A 20,639-nucleotide genomic window follows, 5' to 3' on the forward strand; every position below is an offset into this window, starting at 1 on the left:
GCTCAGTGAGGTTGGATGGAGAGCGTTTGTGAACTGCAGTTTTCAGTTCTTTCCACAGATTCTCGATTGGATTCAGGTCTGGACTTTGACTTGGCCATTCTAACACCTGGATATGTTTATTTGTGAACCATTCCATTGTAGATTTTGCTTTATGTTTTGGATCATTGTCTTGTTGGAAGACAAATCTCCGTCCCAGTCTCAGGTCTTTTGCAGACTCCATCAGGTTTTCTTCCAGAATGGTCCTGTATTTGGCTCCATCCATCTTCCCATCAATTTTAACCATCTTCCCTGTCCCTGCTGAAGAAAAGCAGGCCCAAACCATGATGATGCCACCACCATGTTTGACAGTGGAGATGGTGTGTTCAGGGTGATGAGCTGTGTTGCTTTTACGCCAAACATAACGTTTTGCATTGTTGCCAAAAAGTTTCGATTTTGGTTTCATCTGACCAGAGCACCTTCTTCCACGTTTGGTGTGTCTCCCAGGTGGCTTGTGGCAAACTTTAAACTACACTTTTTATGGATATCTTTAGGAAATGGCTTTCTTCTTGCCACTCTTCCATAAAGGCCAGATTTGTGCAGTATACGACTGATTGTTGTCCTATGGACAGTCTCCCACCTCAGCTGTAGATCTCTGTAGTTCATCCAGAGTGATCATGGGCCTCTTGGCTGCATCTCTGATCAGTCTTCTCCTTGTATGAGCTGAAAGTTTAGAGGGAAGGCCAGGTCTTCGTAGATTTGCAGTGGTCTGATACTCCTTCCATTTCAATATTATCGCTTGCACAGTGCTCCTTGGGACGTTTAAAGCTTGGGAAATCTTTTTGTATCCAAATCCAGCTTTAAACTTCTCCACAACAGTATCTCGGACCTGCCTGGTGTGTTCCTTGTTCTTCATGATGCTCTCTGCGCTTTAAACGGACCTCAGACTATCACAGTGCAGTTGCATTTATACAGAGACTTGATTACACACAGGTGGATTCTATTTATCATTATTAGTCATTTAGGTCAACATTGGATCATTCAGAGATCCTCACTGAACTTCTGGAGAGAGTTTGCTGCACTGAAAGTAAAGGGGCTGAATAATTTTGCACGCCCAATTTTTCAGTTATTTATTTGTTAACAAAGTTTGAAATATCCAATAAATTTCGTTCCACTTCATGATTGTGTCCCACTTCTTGTTGATTCTTCACAAAAAATGACAGTTTTATATCTTTATGTTTGAAGCCTGAAATGTGGCAAAAGGTTGCAAAGTTCAAGGGGGCCGAATACTTTTGCAAGGCACTGTACACACACACACACATCAACACCTTGTACAAAGATGAACACAGAAACGTGCTGCTCATATAACGTGTTCCATATGGTATGTCTGTATCACTTCTCTCTTCAGAATTTTACAGGCTAATGAAGCTGCTATTATCTAATGAGATATTTATGTAGAGTATATAAGACTGTTATAGCCTCATTTAAAGTCACTAAGAGGTCCATGTATAAAAATTTGTTGTGTGATTGTTTTAGCCAACAATAGTAATCCCTGTAATCTGCCTAATCCTTTTTTTCCTATGATCATCAACATCCTCTAGTGGCCATAACGCAGTATTTTCCTGAAAAATAAATTCCTGAAATACCACATTATGACGATAACAGGCAATCAACATATTTGAAAATATACGGGAATTATTCTTGATGGCTGTGGAATGCTTTAGACATTAGCTCAGCTAAAAAAAAATCTAAGTAGATCTCTTAATTTACCTAGAAATATAGATTACCCATAAGGGAAAGTAGTAACTAAAATCAGAATGCCTTTCCATAGTTCAAAATGCATACCTTCATAAAGGTTACAAGGTTGCACACAAGTGACAATATTGATTTTTTAAACCTATATCTCGATTTTTGATGTCGTTACACATATACAAGTAAAATGGAAATGTTTGATTGTGTATGTATATATTTTTATTGTAAATGCCTTTTTACTGTGTTATACAATCACAGATGTGAACTTAGAAGTGAACTTGCTCATGAAAAATGAAGGAATAGGCACAGCCATCACAAGTTGAATTTTTGAAAATCTCGATGTATTACTGGACTTTTTTGAACATATAGAGAAAGATATTGATGGTGTGTTGTAGATAGGGGTGTAGACAAATACTATACAAGAGTATTTTTATTATATGTGTAATGCCACCCCCGAATGAGCGGCTGGTTTAGCTAGGTCCCCCTTTCATGGCCCCAACCTCCTTCAAGACCTCTGCTCTTCTGACACACTCGACTTGAGTATACAAATCCACAATATTGCAAGAAATCACTAACAACAGTAGTGGATACCCAGCAGCAATGCAGTTTCACAGAGCTAAAGAGATCAAGTTAATTGTGACAGCAGGGATATACTTTGCTATTCAAGGTAATTAGCACAAAGAAATCAAACCAAATACCAGATTACATCTGCTATTCAGATCAGCATAAACTGTAAAAACACCACCTACTTTGCAGCAATGATCAGTAATACTACTTGTGTAATAAACACTAGAAACTTTACTGTCAATGTGCACTAGCTGTGGTTATGCTAGGCCTAAGGCTTTCTGGAAAGCTCTACCAATGCTTAGAAAAGAGAAATAGATTAACAGTGGCGAGACTAGGTTAATGGGCACATTACATGATGGGTGCAGTCCTTAAAATGTTTCTTCTGCTGGCTGTTGTTGGGGCCCATTAAGAAGGGTTGGTGCAGTTTACAACATTCCTAACATAACTGCATAGAGTTGATGTAAGCTGTAGAAGTGAAGTAGTGTCTTGAACAGATGGAAAGTAAGTGCAGGTCAACAGTGATAGTTCAGTAGTAGGCATAGAACTACAGTCAGGTCCATAAATATTGGGACATCAACACAATTCTAATCTCTTTGGCTCTGTACACCACCACAATGGATTTGAAAGGAAACAAACAAGATGTGCTTTAACGGCAGACTTTTAGCTTTAATTTGAGGGTATTTACATCCAAATCAGTTGAACTGTGTAGGAATTACAACAGTTTGTATATGTGCCTCCCACTTTTTAAGGGACCAAAAGTAATGGGACAGATTAACAATCATAAATCAAACTTTCACTTTTTAATACTTGGTTGCAAATCTTTTGCAGTCAATTACAGCCTGAAGTCTGGAACACATAGACATCACCAGACGCCGGGTTTCATCCCTGGTGACGCTCTGCCAGGCCTCTACTGCAACTGTCTTCAGTTCCTGCTTGTTCTTGGGGCATTTTCCCTTCAGTTTTGTCTTCAGCAAGTGAAATGCATGCTCAATCGGATTCAGGTCAGGTGATTGACGTGGCCATTGCATAACATTCTACTTCTTTCCCTTAAAAAACTCTTTGGTTGCTTTCGCAGTATGCTTCGGGTCATTGTCCATCTGCACTGTGAAGCACCGTTCAATGAGTTCTGAAGCATTTGGCTGAATATGAGCAGATAATATTGCCAGAAACACTTCAGAATTCATCCTGCTGCATTTGTCAGCAGTCACATCATCAATAAATACAAGAGAACCGGTTCCATTGGCACCCATACAGGCCCACGCCATGACACTACCACCACCATGCTTCACTGATGAGGTGGTATGCTTTGGATCATGAGCAGTTCCTTTCCTTCTCCATACTCTTCTCTTCCCATCACTCTGGTATAAGTTGAACTTGGTCTCATCTGTCCATAGGATGTTGTTCCAGAACTGTGAAGCCTTTTTTAGATGTTGTTTGGCAAACTCTAATCTGGCCTTCCTGTGTTTGAGGCTCACCAATGGTTTACATCTTGTGGTGAACCCTCTGTATTCATTCTGGTGAAGTCTTCTCTTGATTGTTGACTTTGACACACATACACCTACCTCCTGGAGAGTGTTCTTGATCTGGCCAACTGTTGTGAAGGGTGTTTTCTTCACCAGGAAAATAATTATTTGGTCATCCACCACAGTTGATTTCCGTGGTCTTCCGGGTCTTTTGGTGTTGCGGAGCTCACCGGTCCGTTCTTTCTTTTTAAGGATGTTCCAAATAGTTGATTTGGCCACACCTAATGTTTTTGCTATCTCTCTGATGGGTTTGTTTTGTTTTTTCAGCCTAATGATGGCTTGCTTCACTGATAGTGACAGCTCTTTGGATCTCATATTGAGAGTTGACAGCAACAGATTCCAAATGCAAATAGCACACTTGAAATTAACTCTGGACCCTTTATCTGCTCCTTGTAAATGGGATAATGAGGGAATAACACACACCTGGCCATGGAACAGCTGAGCAGCCAATTGTCCCATTACTTTTGGTCCCTTAAAAAGTGGGAGGCACAAATACAAACTGTTGTAATTCCTACACCTTTCACCTGATTTGGATGTAAATACCCTCAAATTAAAGCTGAAAGTCTGCAGTTAAAGCACATCCTGTTTGTTTAATTTCCATTCCATTATAGAGCCAAAAAGATTAGAATTGTTTTGATGTCCCAATATTTATAGACCTGACTGTAGTATGGGTGCAATGTAAGTCTGCTAGGGATACTGCATAAAACTAGGGTAATGCAATACATAAGACGTGTAATTGGCATACTGCACTCAGTGGCAGCAGTAATAATACCGGGCCAATAGTTCTCTCATCAATCCCAGGATACAGATGCTGATACTCTTGGTGAAAGGGAGCCCCCCTTAAATTCTCCCCATGGCTACTGGCAAACATTGATGGTAGCGGGCAGCACTAAGCATTCTAACTTCCTCGTGGTAGCAGTCTGGTTGTGGATATTGTAACCTATGCCGTGATGTACCAAGTGTTCTTAACCCACAGTCTCAGGACCCAGATCTCACCAGACAGACTCCCTGTAGACAGGAGCCAATGCACAGATGTTCACAGAGAGATCTCTCTCTCCTGGCACCTAAAAGCCCCAAAGTTTCTCAAACAGAATGGTAAAAAACATATCCTTCTCTCCTCCTAAGTTCCATGGTTCATTGGGACCTGTAGTTTCACACAATACAGCAACTCTTGTCCTTGCAAACTACATCTTTCAGGGTGCAGAGTGGCAGAATAACACTGATAAGAGAGCAGGAGGGGGGCTTTCACACACAGACCCGGTGCTGCCACTGCTGTCCCTGTGTGCAGCGGTGGCAGGAAAGGGGAATGAGAAAACATAGCCAGTAGCACCTGGTTACACAACTTTTAATGGGGATTAATACAGTAAAATATTTTTAAAATGAAGACATTGGTATACATGTTTGTACTTCAAAACTTTCACATTTGGTCTTTTGTTCTGGATATTGTATATTGGGGATGTGGTACACTTGGTGATAATTAAATTGTGGGGATTATTCTTGACAGCTGTGTGAATGCTTAAGAAATGTTTTTTTAAATAGTTCCCAAAGTACCACAATAACTTGCGTCGGCAGAAGTTTCCCAAAATGCATCGGACTTACAAATAATTTTGAATGTTTTGGCCAGGTAGCTAATTGTAGACAAACCTTTACCACAAGACACAGACTCTGCAAGAAGACAGACACTGGAACTGGAAGAAAGAGGAGGATCATAAAAGAAAGGCAATGCTTCCTGCCATGCTACCATGCAGCTTATTCTGCAAATAAGAATTTCCCACCAGTGTTACTAAGATGAAACATTCTTTTCTCCTAACATGAACCACACCTGGTGAACACTTTGCAAACGGAAAATCTTGCAAAAACCAACAAGAACAGGTTTAGTAACAAAAAAAAAAAAAAACTTAAACAGCCAGCCATTCTGGGTTTTTGGCCAGAAAAGTAGCTTGAAGTGGTAACTGATGAAATGGCCAGAACCTGAAATAATGGTCCTTTATGACATAAATACAGCCTAGGGTCTTTGCTGACTGCCTAAGTGAGGTGAAAGGTGCACCCTGTATTATGGGTTGGAAATAAAGCTGCAGATATTCTGACAAGAAGCAGAGCTCCTATAATCATACTGATGAGTTTTGAGACTCTGGCCAAAAAGTCAGAGAATTCCCAGACCTGCTTTTGAGGAGCCAAGGAAAATGTTTTACCCATTAGCAGCAGGATAGTATCAAGAAAGTTAGATTCAGCTATATTTCTTGATATCAAGTCTGAATAGTATTCGTACATATGCTCCACTCACTGTGTTCTTCTCACCTGGAGAAATAGAGCAACTTTATGGATAAAAAGGAGCTCCATGCTAATAAGAGCAAACTCACATCAAAAGTTTGAATAGTAATAATAATAACCATAGTATTAATAATACTAAGTAAGTACATAGTACTAAGTACATAGTAATAATAACCATAGTAACCGTAATAAAAAAAAAAAATAAAAAAATCTGAGCAGCACAGCACTCTGAAATCAAGATCAAGAAATGCATGTAATTTTACAATAAAAATAATAAAATTAAATAGGGTTGTAGCCCCTTCTAATGCTACACATACGTTTACAATCAGAAATCTCCCCCTGAATCCCATGGATGAGATGTCATATGCGTATGTTCTCCTGTGACAAAAGATAATTTAGGAGAGACAGGACCTAACCATAACATGTGAGTGATGGCTCCCATAATAATATACAAGGAACAAGTGAAAACGAGGCGATTTGTTACACAAAGGAGCCATGGCACCATGTCCCATATCCACAGCAAGTTTCTCAGGTTCTACTGTAAACCCTCCTGATGGTCACCTTGGGTAATCAAATGCACTAAATAAACCTCAGTGTTTCGGTGGAAACAGCTGTAGATCTTATGTTAGACTGGAGGAAATAATCTGTGGTTACATCACAAATTATAAATAAGCACATGTTTATAAGGGATATGATTCAATGGCTGTACCAAATGTAAATGAGCACCAGTGATAACAGATAAAACATTATGCAAACAGCATTTCCTGAGGAAGTTTTCTGCACAGGAAGTCCTGAGTTCAACATGTTTTCCAGCAGTGTCAATCCTGACCTGATGCTACACTGTGTCACTCCAACTGGGATAATGAATAGTCAGGAATCTCATTGCCCTCCTTCTACTGTATAATTCTTTATCTGTCCAGCATTTCCTGCATCTGCAACGCTCAGTATATACACTGTGCAATTAATCACATTACTATACAGCTCATTCGCTGTATGACCAGAGAACATCGCAACTTATCTTCCCTGCAGCCAACATTGGATAAAAGCTGTCTTTCACAACATCTCTATGGCAACAATAAATATTTCTCACTAGACACTGGACACTTTAAGAACCTGTATAGGCATAATGCCACAAGATATAAAAATAATCATGGAAAATGTATGATTACACTTTAAAACAAAACTCAGTTAAGTGTTTCTTCTTTCTGAGTCCAATGCAATAAATTGACCTTTATCCCTATGCATATCATACACAAATTCAGGACTTTTGATTGTCTTCTCTCGCTTTCCTCCACATCTGCTATATTTTAGGATTCCCCTTGTTCAGGCTGTGTATATACCAGCCTTTATAGGCCAACACACAATTTTTATCCTAATTTAGAAATTAAGAGGTAGGTGGTCTTCTACCCACAAGGTTAGAAGACAGTAGAGTGGATTAACTAAAGCAGGCATGTCCAACCTGCGGCCCGAGGGCCGCATGCGGCCTGGAACCGCAGGCAATGCGGCCCACTGCCCCCTGACAATTCTTTTTTTTGCTGGGGAGGAAGGAAGTTGGGTCGGGGGCATGGCCACAGCAGCTTCCAACTAACGGTAGGCAGAGGCTGCCTTGGAGGGGAGGGGGGGGGGGGCGAGCATGTGCAGTGTTTCTGACTCCTACCACCATGACCACTTCAAATCACTGAAGTGTTCATGGTGGTTAGAGTGTTCCTTTATTATCTCTCAGAAGAAGTAAGCCTCTGTATACTGATTCCATTTCATTTGATCATCCTCTAGTTGTGTTAAATTAGTGCAGGGGGGCACGGCAGCGCGGGAAGGGCGCAGCAGCATTTTATTACTTATATACCTTAACTATAGTATATATTTTATATGCGGCCCAAGAAAATTTATCTACACTCAATGTGGCCCAGAGAAGCCAAAATGTTGGACACCCATGAACTAAAGGCATGCAGCCTGATCAATTTGTAAGGGAAGTTGTACTTCACCAGAAGATTAAAGTTTTGGAATGACCCAGCCAGAGCCCAGCCCTGAATCAGAATGAAAATCTGTGGGTGATCTAAAGAGAGCTGTGCACAGGAGATGCCCTCGCAATCTGACAGATTTGGAGTGTTTTTACAAAGAAGAGTGGCAAAAAAAACCTGACTGGGTATTTTTTGCAAAATTAAATTTCACCCCATTCACTAAACTATGGGGGACATTCTAATGCAAACTGCAACTTCCCTTGCAAAGTGAACAACCAATTCGTAAATTAACCCCAAAGAATGTCCACACGCTTGTGTTTTGAATACAGACTTAAAAACACTTATGTTCCCAAATATAACTGGAAAATTAAAATGGGGTTACAGTACATTTTCCTTACACATTATACCATTTCTATCCCATATCCTAAAGCATGTCACTACACCCTTCTCTGACTTGAGCAGAAACTCCTAGAGTTTCCCTTTCTTGTTATGTAAATCAAGTTCCCAAGTGCAGGATCAAATAATTATATAAAGCACCATTTTTGAGGGATAGATCATATACTATTTTCACAGCTTGCTATGAAATCTGTGACCACTGTTATTGATATTGAATTATTTACAATTGCGCATATATTCGCATATTGCGCATATATTCACTTATACATCACTTGAACTTCATACTCAAAGCTTGAAACCCTTGAAAACTACAAAAGGCAATGTGAAAAGTGATCATTTTAGCTATAAGCTGTTCTCCTATATGTATATATATGTGTATAGATAGGGGCACTGCTAGATCCTGGCACCCAGGGCAAGGGCCTTGGGTATCTAGTAATACCATTATCTCAAATATTATTTGAGCTATATTAATATAAGACTTTGCTAAACTTTGGTTCTAAGACTGGTTGTATCTTTGTAAATCAATGAAACACAATATACTTTTCTCCTAACATGAACCACACCTGGAAATGGAAAATCTTACAAAAACCAACAAGAACAGGTTTAGTAACAAAAAAAAAAAACTTGACGGCCAGCCATTTTGGGTTTTTGGCCAGAGAAGTAGCTTGAAATGGTAACTGATGAAATGGCCAGAACTTGAAATAATGGTCCTTTATGACATAAATACAGCCTATGTGGCAATGTGTAAAGTGATCATTTCAGCTATAAGCTGTTCTCCTATATGTATAGATAGGGGCACTGCTAGATCGTGGCCCCCAGGGCAGGGACCCTGGGTATCTAGTAATGCCGGTATCTAGTAATGCCATTATCTCAAATATTATTTGAGATATATTATTATAAGTCTTTGCTAAACTTTGGTTCTAAGACTGGTTGTATCTTTGTAAATCAATGAAACACAATATACTTTTCTCCTAACATGAACCACACCTGGTGAACACTTTGCAAATGTAATGCCATTATTTCAAATATTGCAAATGTAACGCCATTATCTCAAATATTATTTGAGATATATCAATATAAGTCTTTGCTAAACTTTGGTTCTAAGACTGGTTGTATCTTTGTAAATCAATGAAACACAATATACTTTTTGAAATGTTCATGTATTTTTGAATTGATGCATTTTTTAAAGAAATAATAAATTGGCTTTTTAATTTAAGTCACCTAATTACAACATTAGATTACTAAGCATTCTAAGATACTTTGGGGGGTACTTTTATCTTAAGTCTGGGACCCCTATATGTATAAGGGCCAGGGCACTAACTCCTAGGTGCTAATGGAATGCAAAAGGAAAGGGAAAAGAGACCAAAGGAAAGGAAGACAGCAAAGCAGAATAGGGGCAAAGAAGAACAGCCTCACCTACTTTTCTAGCGGTATTTCTTAGGAATCAGAACAATTTAGATACCCATGTGTGCCCCAGGTATTTTTGAAACACAACCAACATTCCTGTGTAAAAACCAGCTGTTACAAGAAAGACGGAGCCTACCTTGTCCCCAGAGTGTGACACATTGCTGCTCATGGGTCTGACACATGCCGCTGTAGCAGTATCCATCCAGTGTGTAGCAAGGGTGACCGTCATGTAGGTAGACATTGGACGGGCAGTGCGCGCTGCTTCCAGTGCAGAATTCAGGTAGATCACAGAAATTACTTGAGTCCCTGCATGGAGTTCCACCTGGCTTTAGCTGTAAGGCCAAAGCATAAATATTAAAATACTCAATAGGTGGAAATTTTTCTCATCACATTAGCACATTCCTTCTTATTGAGAAAATGGAAAGAATTTACTATCGCAGTTGCACATTTGTCTTGCTCGTGCATTGTTTACAATAGCCAATGTCAACTAATATACCTTTGAAAGGAATTTTATTTCTGTTCAGCAAGTCTTATGATCCAGAGCCCAGAGCTCTGGCTGGGGACCCAAGAAGAAGAGGATTTTGGCTGCTCTGTGCAAAATCATTACACAGAGCAGGCATGTATAACATTTTTGTTATTCATAAAATTCCTTTACTATCACTACATTTTAGCAAGTACATTAAAACTGGATTTTTGTAAGAACTTACCGTAAAATCCTTTTCTCTGAAGTTCATCAACAGACGCAGCTCCATCTAGTCTATAGACTATAGGGTTATGCTCCTCCTATCAGGAATAGGCACTAGGCAGGAAAAAAGCTTAACCACACCTTTGGGGGCTGTCCCTGCATGCATAACCCCACACACCCTGCTATCATCAAGCAGTTTAGTTGCAAGCAGTGTTTAGGATACAAAAAACTTCCATCACTCAGAAGTAGAGGGCGGGTGCTGTGTCTGATGATGAACTTCAGAGAAAAGGATTTTACGGTAAGTTCTTAAAAAAATCCAGTTTTCTCTATTGTTCATCGACAGACGCAGCTCCATCTAGTCAGCGACTATAGGGATGACCCAAAGCAGTATATTCATGAGGAGTGGGAAGACAACGCAAACAGAAACGCAACTCCCCAAAGGCTAAACTTAGCGGGGTCACCAGAATGACCAGAATCCCTTCCACCTCTATCCTGCGCAGAAGCCTTGGCAGGAGTTACAAGGGAGGAAAGGCATAAATTAGCCGATACTGACCCCAAGGAGCCTCCAGAGCGTCTGCGGCGTCGGCCAGAGGATCTCGAGACCCGGCTATGAATCTCTGAACCTTCTTGTAGAGGCAAGAAGCAAACAGATCGATCTCGGGAGTCCCCTACCGAACACACAGGAGATGAAACACCTCCGGGTGCAGGGATGACTCCCTTGGATCCAACACCTGACGACTCAGGTAATCCGCTTGCCAGTTCTCCACACCTGGAATGTGTACAGGAGAGAGGGCTGAAATACATTTTTCCGCCCAGGCCAGAATCTCGACCACCTACTTGGTGACACTCTTGGTGCCCCCCCTGGTGGTTGATGTAAGCCACAGCCGTGGCGTTGTCTGATTGAATCCGAACCAGACAATCCTGCAGATGAGTCGTCCAATGGCTCAGACAAAGATTTATTGCTCTAAGCTCCAAAACATTTGTCAGTAGTTTTGACTCTTCCATCGTCCAGGTACCATGGGCACAGAGCTTCCCCAGCACATTGCCCCAGCCCGATAGGCTGGTGTCCGTGGTCACCACCAACCAAAACAACAATAGGAAGGACTTGCCCTGGCATAATGCTGGAGACTTAATCCACCATAACAGAGCAGACTTTGTGTTGTGGCTTAACCGAATCAAAGAGTCCAAGGACTTTGGATCCTTGTTCCATTTGACAAGAATCTCCTTTTTTGGTATGGAACTGAGCAAACTGAACCGCCTCGAAGGTTGATACCATCAGACCCAAGGCCTGCATGCAAAGTCGAAGAGAGGACAGATTGTTCGCCAACAACAACCAAATCCCCTCCTGCAACTTTTCCAGCTTGTCTGGGGGAAGAAATACCTTGGCTAAGGCTGAATCCAGAGTCAACCCCAGATAATCCAGTCTCAAGACAGGTGTCAGCGTGGATTTCTTGAACTTGATGTTCCAACCGAAATCCCAAACTGAAGATGACCGTCAGATCCCCCAAAAAGACTGAAGGAGAGTCCGCTCTCAACATGAGATCGTCTAGGTACCCCATTATCGGAATTCTCCCCTGGCACAGCAATGCAAATACCGGTGCTAAGACCTTGGCAAACACTCTGGGAGCTGAGGCGAGACCAAAGGGTAACGCCACAAATTGATAATGCTCCTCTGCAACTGCAAAGCAAAGAAACCGCTGGTGTCCAGCATGAATAGGGATGTGTAGATATGCGTCCTTGATATCTATGGAGGCTAAGAAATCTCCCTGGTGTAGTGACGCCACTACCGTGCGGATGGATTCCATCCAAATCTTCCGTACCCGCACAAAGCGGTTCAGGGCCTTGAGATGGGAGGCAACTTGCCTTCCTTCCTGGGCACGGTGAAGAGGTTTGAATTAAACCCTTGAAAACGTTCCTGAAAAGGAACCGGTACAATTACTCCTTGCGAGAGCAAAACGTGTACTGCCCCTCGCAAGTCCCTTAACCGGACTGGGGATAGTTGAAGATTGGATGGGAGGAACCTGTCCAACGGGCGAAACCAGAATTCGATCTTGCACTCATATTGGATCAGTTTGTAAACCCAATTGTCCAGAATCAAGGAGGTCCAGGGGTCCATAAAGAAATTAAGACGTCCTCCCACCCCAAAATCGGGTGAGGGCACTTCTTCATGCTGACGAGGACGTGTCTGCAGGTCCAGATTGGCAGGTCTTTGCTTTTCCCGACCACAGCTTCTTGGAACCTCCAGAAGACCTAAATGATTTACCTTTTTCTTGTGACCCGGAGGCATGAAAAAGAAATGAGCATTAAAAGGAAGGCCCCTACCTAGGACGTGGCGCCTTGCCCTTAGAGGATTGGGGAAGATGATGTTCTTACCCCCCCATGACACCTTTGATCAACTCGTCAAGAGAGTATCCAAACAGCCTCTCCCCAAAGAAAGGAAGATCAGTCAAGGCCATTTTAGGAGCCACTCCGCCAACCATCTTTTTAGCCGCACCATGCGCCTAATAGAAATCTCCACTGCCGATGCCCTGGCCACCAATGGGACTGAATCCAGGGACATAGCACACATGAACACCAGGGCTTGAGCCAACTGGTTCAGTTGTTCAGGGGTGAACCGTTCAGCTTCCGTGTTACTTTTAAGTAATTTCACCCATTCCGTAGCAGTCTGCACTACCAAAACATTCACAAAGATAGTCTTTAATATGTGACCTGCTACAATGTGTAAATAGTGGGACAAGGATTCCAACCGTCTATCCACGGGGTCCGCAAATGTTGGAGACTCTTCCACCGGTACCAGATTTGCTTTATTCAACCTGGACACCAGGGGATCCACTTTTGGTGATACAGTCCACCTAGCGGACACTGCCTCCACAAAGGGGAAACGGCGTGCAAAACACTTAGGCACCACCAACGTGTGCTTAATGCGTGGCCATTGTTCATCTACAATAGTATGAAAAGATTCTGGGCAAGGGAACACCTTGCCCGATTTACGGGATTTGCGGGAGCCAAAAGACACCTGCGTACCCAGCGCTATGGATTCATCAGGTCATTTTAAAGTTTCCCGAACTGAAACTATCAGAGCTTCCACCAAAGCGCATTCCCGTGCGGCGGCTGATGAGGACCGGTCCTCTTCACCATCAGAATGCAATGACATGGACCCCTCAGGGTGATCTGCATCTGCCATGTCTAGCTCAGAGTCCGAAGACCCTGCTGATGGAAGTGAGGGTGGAAGGCGTTTGTGGCTGGCAGCACTAGCAATGACAAAACCTACCTTAGACATCAGATTTTGCCAAAAAAACGGCAATCTCTGGCTGAGACTGTGAACCAGAAGGTCCGCAATCGTTCCCCGGGGTCTGCAGGCGAAATATTATCCTGGGACTCCATGCTACACTTTTTTAAATATTTGGGCAATGTTTCTAAGACCGCCAAAAACGCGGTCCCATCGCTATAAGTGCAGGCTCACAATCCCTGGCTACTATAAGATAATAGCTAAGAGAATAAAGAAACAAACGACAGGGAACCCCAGGAAAAACGTTACCAGACCACAGAGGAGACTTCCAGCCCGATCTGTGCAAAAACGAAACACTGACAATACAGGAAGAGGAAGAGAAAACTCAGCCTCTATATGTTCAAAACCATGCCACATGCCTGTCCAGCCTATGGACCTCAGGAAAATGGCCGCTCATGAATTCTTAATGGGGAATTATAGAAAATGGCTGCCCATAATATCTAATGGGAATATAAAAATCATGATCTACGTGCCATGCAGTCTCCAGGACCCCCAAAAGGGGCCCAGAACAATAGGCATCGGAAGGTCCCTGCCCAGAGGCCCACACAGGACAAGTCATTCCCCTCAAATAAGCGTCACAACGGCCGCATTATTACCGCCCCCAAGGTAAAAACCTGCTAGGGGTAGGGGAATGCCAAGGGGTACACAGGACTAGTCTTTCAAGATGCCAGGGGAACAGAGGGAGCCCCTAAGGTCTGACTATTCCAAGGAAGGGCCCACCTCTGCCCCGAGACTGCCAGGGGTTTTAGGGGGAACAATTTACTCACCATGCCATGGTACCAGGTGGGCACCATTCCGAAACAGATCCCCTCCCACCCAGGATGGGGGTGCTGTCAGCCAAGGGGAAGCTGAGACTCAGGTCGTTCCAGGTCATGTGCGTCCCAGCGAGACGGTCCACTCGTAGGCTTGTCCCCATCTGCTTGGGCACTGTCGTGGAAGGGCCTAGTTCTGGACTATAACCTGCTCCCAGCTGGCCAGGCTGGGAGACTGTAAGGATCTAAATTATCCAGTGCAAAACCTCAGCCGGCTGTTGCTTGTAGTTCCTCTGGAGCTTGGTCCTCAGGAACTAACTAAAATTACAAACTAACAAACTTTCCTATAATAGCGAAGATCGAAGTCCCAGCAGGAAGCTAGGTCCTATGCCTTAAACTAGACAGAAACAAACTGCTTGATGATAGCAGGTTGTCTGGGGTTATGCCTGCAGGGACAGCCCCCATATGTATGGTTAAGCTTTTTTCCTGCCTAGTGCTTATTCCTGATAGGAGGAGCATAACCCTATAGTCTATAGTCTCTGACTAAATGGAGCTGCGTCTGTCGATGAACGATAGAGAAATGCCTCTTGATCTCGCCAGAAATGCAGTGTCCTTGTCACTTTCTGTGAACTGAGATTAAAATGTTATCTTACTTCAGTTCAGCCTGTATGACAACAATGGCTGCCCCCATTGATACAATGGAGTAGTGGCTGTAGACACCCAGGGAAAGGAAGTATGTTATTCAAGGATTACCACGTGAAAATAATGAAAAAAAGCCTAAAAAAAAGAAACGAACGCAGCCACCTCATTTTAGGACTGGTAAGCTGCAATATATTAAATTTTTTTTTTAGTTTATTTATTTTATAACATTTCTTTTCATTTTCAGTGTAAATATTTTAAATCCACAAACTCAAAATTATTTTATTATACATTTTAACAAAATTAACATTTTTACTATACATTTTAACATAATTGGTGTTTTATGTAAAGGAGGAAGTGACTCAACAAATTACTGCATCCTGGAGCCTTAAAGTGGTTGTAAACCCTTAAGGTTTTTCCCCTTAATGATTGCTATGCACTAAGGTGAAAAAACCTTCTGTGCTGCAGCTTCCCCCCAGACCCCCTTTTTTTCTGCCCTGAGCCAGATCCGATCTAGCAATGTGCAGGAGCGTAGCAGCTCCAGCCGCTGTCCCTCTCCTTATTGGACAGATTGATAGCAGCAGAACTGGCTCCCGCTGCTGTCAATCAAAAGCTGTGACACGGGAGCTGGGGTTGCGTCCGAGTCCCGCTGTGTGTCTCAATGGAAGCAGCAGCTGGACTCGGAAGCCAACCCACACGGGTGCCCTATGGAAAGTGGCTTTCCGTGGGGGCACCCAATGAAGAGGAGTTGCCTGGAAATCACATTGCACTAAACCGCACAGAACATGCACCACATTTGTCTGCGATTCAGGATTTGAACCAGTTCTGACATCAGTGTCCTCAGTTCCATTTAACATCACAGTTCCTTCCCCTTTACATCAAGATCCCACACTTTACAACACAGCCCCCCTATTCACAGTAGTTCCCTCTGCCCCCTCACATAACCCCCCCCACAGTAATGTATTCTGCCCCTCTCCCCCACACAGTAGCATTCTCTGCCCCACTACACAATAGTATCCTCTGTTCCCACCCTGGTAGTGTCCTCGGCCCCTCCACCCACAGTGCAGTGTCCCCTGCTTCCCCCCCCAGAAATAAGCATTCCCCCATGATGTCTGGGAGGCCAACAAGGAGAGACAGAAGTTCCCATGGCACTGTAAGGGGACCAGCAGTGTATGTGTCTACAGGCAAAGGTGGATGTGCTCAGTCCTCAGGCAGGGCATCATTTCCTCTGTTTAGTGATGTTGCCCATGCTATCCAGCCACAGCATGCAGAGGAGGTGGTGGACTGGATTACCAAACCATCCTCATCCTCCGTCACCCAAGCAGAGACTAGTGCACAATCCACTGCATCTGCAAGAGTGGCTAAATCTGCCTCCTTGTCCACAGCTATTTCTGCCATAGCCCCAGCATCAGGCATGGTGGAGTCAGCTGAGTTATTTGAACAAAGTGTCAGCCACTTGTTCCTTGACAATGCACAGCCATTACTTGATTCAGATGTTGGTTCTGAGGTTGAGGAAGGTAGGAACATGAGCCTACAGAGAACACTGGTACAAAAATTAGCAGTCATGTTCCCCCAGCCGCAGCGTAATGCCAAGTTGTCTCCAGTGGTAATGAGCAAAGAGGAGACGATGATGATGAATGAGGATGAGGGCCAACCCCATTGAGGCAGCCATTAATGAATAATAGAGAGCAATCACCCTGATCCATCATACGGTGGAGCGGTTATCTCCGAACACCCTTCCCAGAGCTCAGCTGTCTCTGCCTTTTTTAGCACATGCAGTCAATAGCACTGTTGCAATTTGCAAACTTTGTCTCAAGCACATCAAGCGTGGCAAAAACACCAGCCATTTAAATGCCACATGCTTGACAAGGCATTTAACCTCCCACCACTCCAAACCACACAAAAGGGATGCAATTCCGCTCCTCCTCCTTACTCACAGCAGTCTACTCCTGCTATACCTCATGATAGTATGGATAATGATGGTATAGTGCAGGATGTGCCAGGTCCTTGCAGTACATCTGCTAGTAGCACACCACCAGCTGTAGGCTATAGACAGCAAATTTCTCTGCCCCATCTGCTGCAGTGAAACAAAAATACAGTCACTACCACCCACATGCCCAGTGTCTAAATGCAAGCTTGTCAAAGCTGCTGGCTTTACAACTTCTGCCTTTCCATCTGGTGGATTCTGCCCCCTTCTGTGAATTTGCAGAATGTGCTGTGCCACAATGGCAGGTTCCCAGTCGCTCTTTCTTTTTACGTAAGGCTATTCCAGCTCAGTACCATCACATGGAAGCCAATGTTGTGGGATCGTTGGGCAAGGCAGTCAGCTGCTAAGTCTACGTTACTGCTGACACGCGGTCCAGCAAGCATGGTCAGGGATGCTTTATTTTATTCACAGCACACTGGGTAACTCAAACGCTTGCAATTCACAGGGATGTAAGACAGGGCTCAGTGCTGCAGCTTGTTGTGACGCCACGTCTCCATATAGCTAGTGGTGATGATGGGAGATTAGTCAGCTCTACCCCCTTCTCCACCTCCTCCTCCTCTATGCCCTCCTCTGCTGAATTGTCCCACGAACCAAAAGTACCCTCTAAGCCAGGCATGTCCAAAGTCCGGCCCGTTTAGATTTGTCATCCATGTGACGAAATTAAAATTATGCCGTTTGCAATAAACTTTGCATAAAATAGTTAATTTGCATTTAATTTTAATGGTCCAAAGAATGTCAGGCAAAATAGTCGGCCCTCACGCATGTTCACTTCATCAAATCTGGCCCTCTTTGAAAAAGTTTGAACACCCCTGCCCTAAGCGTTCAAGGGGCTAGTCATTAAGTCAGGCTAAAAGGTGCCATGCAGTGCTTCAGTTTCTGTGTCAAGGGGACAGGAACTACACTGGAGCAGAGATTATTGCAGCTCTGCAGGGGCAGGCCCAGAGGTGGTTCATGCCACGCCAGCTGGAGAAAGGAATGGTAGAGTGCAATAATGGCACAAACCTCCTGTCCTCCCTTAGACAAGGAAAGTTGACATGGTGCAGCTGAAAGTAGAAAAACCTATGCGCTTGACCCTATACCAGATGTAATAAATAGATCAAGTAAAAGATATAGGGTAAATATAGGGACTAATGATTAGCAGCCAATTCTTAGTAGTGTCACCACATACATCAAAGTAAATTAAAAAATCAATAAAATCAGCGCTCAATCAATCCTAGTATAACTGATAAATGGCACACTTAACTATACACAGAAATGCAAAGTGTTCATTGGTGACATTAAATGAATAAATATATATAGTGATGTGGTAAAGTGCACATGTGCAAAAAGTGCATAAAAATATACCACAATCAATAGCAGCAGAGGCACAAACAAATGTTACAAAAGTCACTGTAAAGAAGGAAGTGACAGTGAACTAAAGTGCAAAGTGATAGTAGCTGATCAGATCTAACAGTGGTCTGATCAAAGTATAGTGATTGTAATAGCACAGTATAGAAACAGATATATCTGTGTAATAAGTGAACTGTGACTGGAGATGATAAAGTGAATAAACCATAAAAGTAGCGTAACAAAGAATACCCCAAATATACAAAGAGTAGGGGTATAAAAACATATATAGAAAAAAAATGCTTTATATGTAGGCGAATAATCATAAACGATTCATAAGTTCATGGAGAATCAAAGAGTTCATAAAAAAGTGCTGATGTGCAAAATTTGCCTTAAGTGCGGGAAACTGTGAACATTTAATATGTGCGGGAAACTGCTTTCAATTCGGCGGTGAGCATGTATCCTTAAATTAGTGAAATGGCCGCTCACCTTCAAGACACACACAATGAGTGTTTGTACCAATAGGTAGCAGGGTCTCCAATATGGAAGTGAATGGTCCAGTGGTGGTCCCTTTAAGGCAGGCTCTTATGGTCCTTTAGGTAGCCAACATCAGACATCAAGGGAGAAAATATCCTAGGTAGGGTTTGAGGCTTCACTGACAGGAAACAATGCTTTCAGTAAAACTCCAAAAAAAATACAGCGCAGCATGAATCCCCTGAAGGTTCTTCCCTTGTGCGGTAAGTGTAGGTAGCAGGAGCCTGACCTCAGCCTAGATAGATACCGGGAAAGTCTCTAGTAACGTCGGTTCCCCTACCAGTTTCGTCATAGAGTGACATCCACTAAATGGGATTTTTGTACTTACCGTAAATTCAATTTCTCTGATTTCATCGATGTACACAGCATTCCAAAAACTAGTGGGTTATATTGCCTACTCCAGGAGTAGGACTAGGCAGAACAAAAAACACCTGCCTACACCCATGGGCTGCCCTCAGCTGGTATAGAACCCCCCCTCTCTGCTCTAGGTAATCAGTATAGTAGCAAGCAGTATTAGAAGTATCAGAACTCCATAGAGGGCTGTGTCCGTTGATGAACTCAGAGAAATGGATTTTACCGTAAGTACAAAAATCCCATTTTCTCTTTCGTTCATTGACAGACACAGCGTTCCATAAATCATAACTAATGGGATGTTCAAAAGCAGTGCCAAAAGGAAAATGAGGACTGGGAAAAATAACCCAAGGATAAACATAAGAGCCCTTAACCAGGACACAGGAGCCTTATCTGGGTCACAGGAGCCCCATCTAAAAAATAAAAGTTTAAAGGAAAACACCCCTCAAGAGGGAACAGCCCCTCTTAAACAGCAGCCTACAAAACTTTTCAGCAAAAAGTATCTACCTTTTAGAATTTTGTATAGGTATGCACCAACGACCAAGTGGCCGCCTTGCAAACTGGCGACACTGAAGCCTGATGACAGAAGGCCCAAAAAACACTCAGCGCCCAAGTAGAATGCGCCGTGACAGGGAAAGGCAGAACCTGACCTTAATGGAATAGGCCTGAGTCACCATCTGACTGATCCATCAGGAGATGGTAGCCAAAGAAGTGGCCAGTCCTTTTCTTGGTCCGTCCGTAACCACAAAAAGCGAGTTTGACCTCCGAAAGTTCTCAGTAGCTGCCAGATACACCCGGATCCCACAAACCATATCCAAGGTATGCAAAGCAAATTCCTGCAGGACCGCCATCAGTGCAACCATGTGAAGCTGGGGTTCCGAGGGACCTGCCACCCCCATGAGGGGATCAGTGGGGGAGATGTGACCCTGAGGCTCTCTAAGGAAAGGAAGACCTTGCAGTACAAAAACGATCTTATGGCACCAAGACTCAGGGTACCTATCAGCAGAGTGAGAGATAGGAGGGACCTGCAAAGACTCACCCTACCGACCAGAGGACCGTAGAGAATTAGAACCCAGCCTCATCATGGACGCTATTCCTGTTCATATGTCCCAGGCACAGGAAACTGAAACTAAGGAGGAAGAGGAGGAGCTTCAGCATTCTCACGAGGCTTCCGTTGTCTCCAGCATCTCCCAGACTAAGGGAAAATGGCCCCCAAGACATCATCT

General features: G+C 43.3%; 1 protein-coding gene across 1 annotated transcript in view; it reads right to left on the reverse strand.

The window, feature by feature from the left end:
- ADAM12 (ADAM metallopeptidase domain 12) overlaps positions 1 to 20,639 on the reverse strand; it is a 1,097,024-nt gene that overhangs the window by 156,476 nt on the left and 919,909 nt on the right. The window contains exon 14 of the mRNA XM_082269366.1: positions 9,987 to 10,182. Within this exon, the coding sequence (XP_082125492.1) occupies positions 9,987 to 10,182 (196 nt within the window). The remainder of the gene's footprint in view (positions 1 to 9,986; positions 10,183 to 20,639) is intronic.

The sequence above is a fragment of the Pelophylax lessonae genome (genome assembly GCF_965119305.1).
Source record: "Pelophylax lessonae genome assembly, chromosome: 9".
Taxonomy (NCBI): Eukaryota; Metazoa; Chordata; class Amphibia; order Anura; family Ranidae; genus Pelophylax; species Pelophylax lessonae.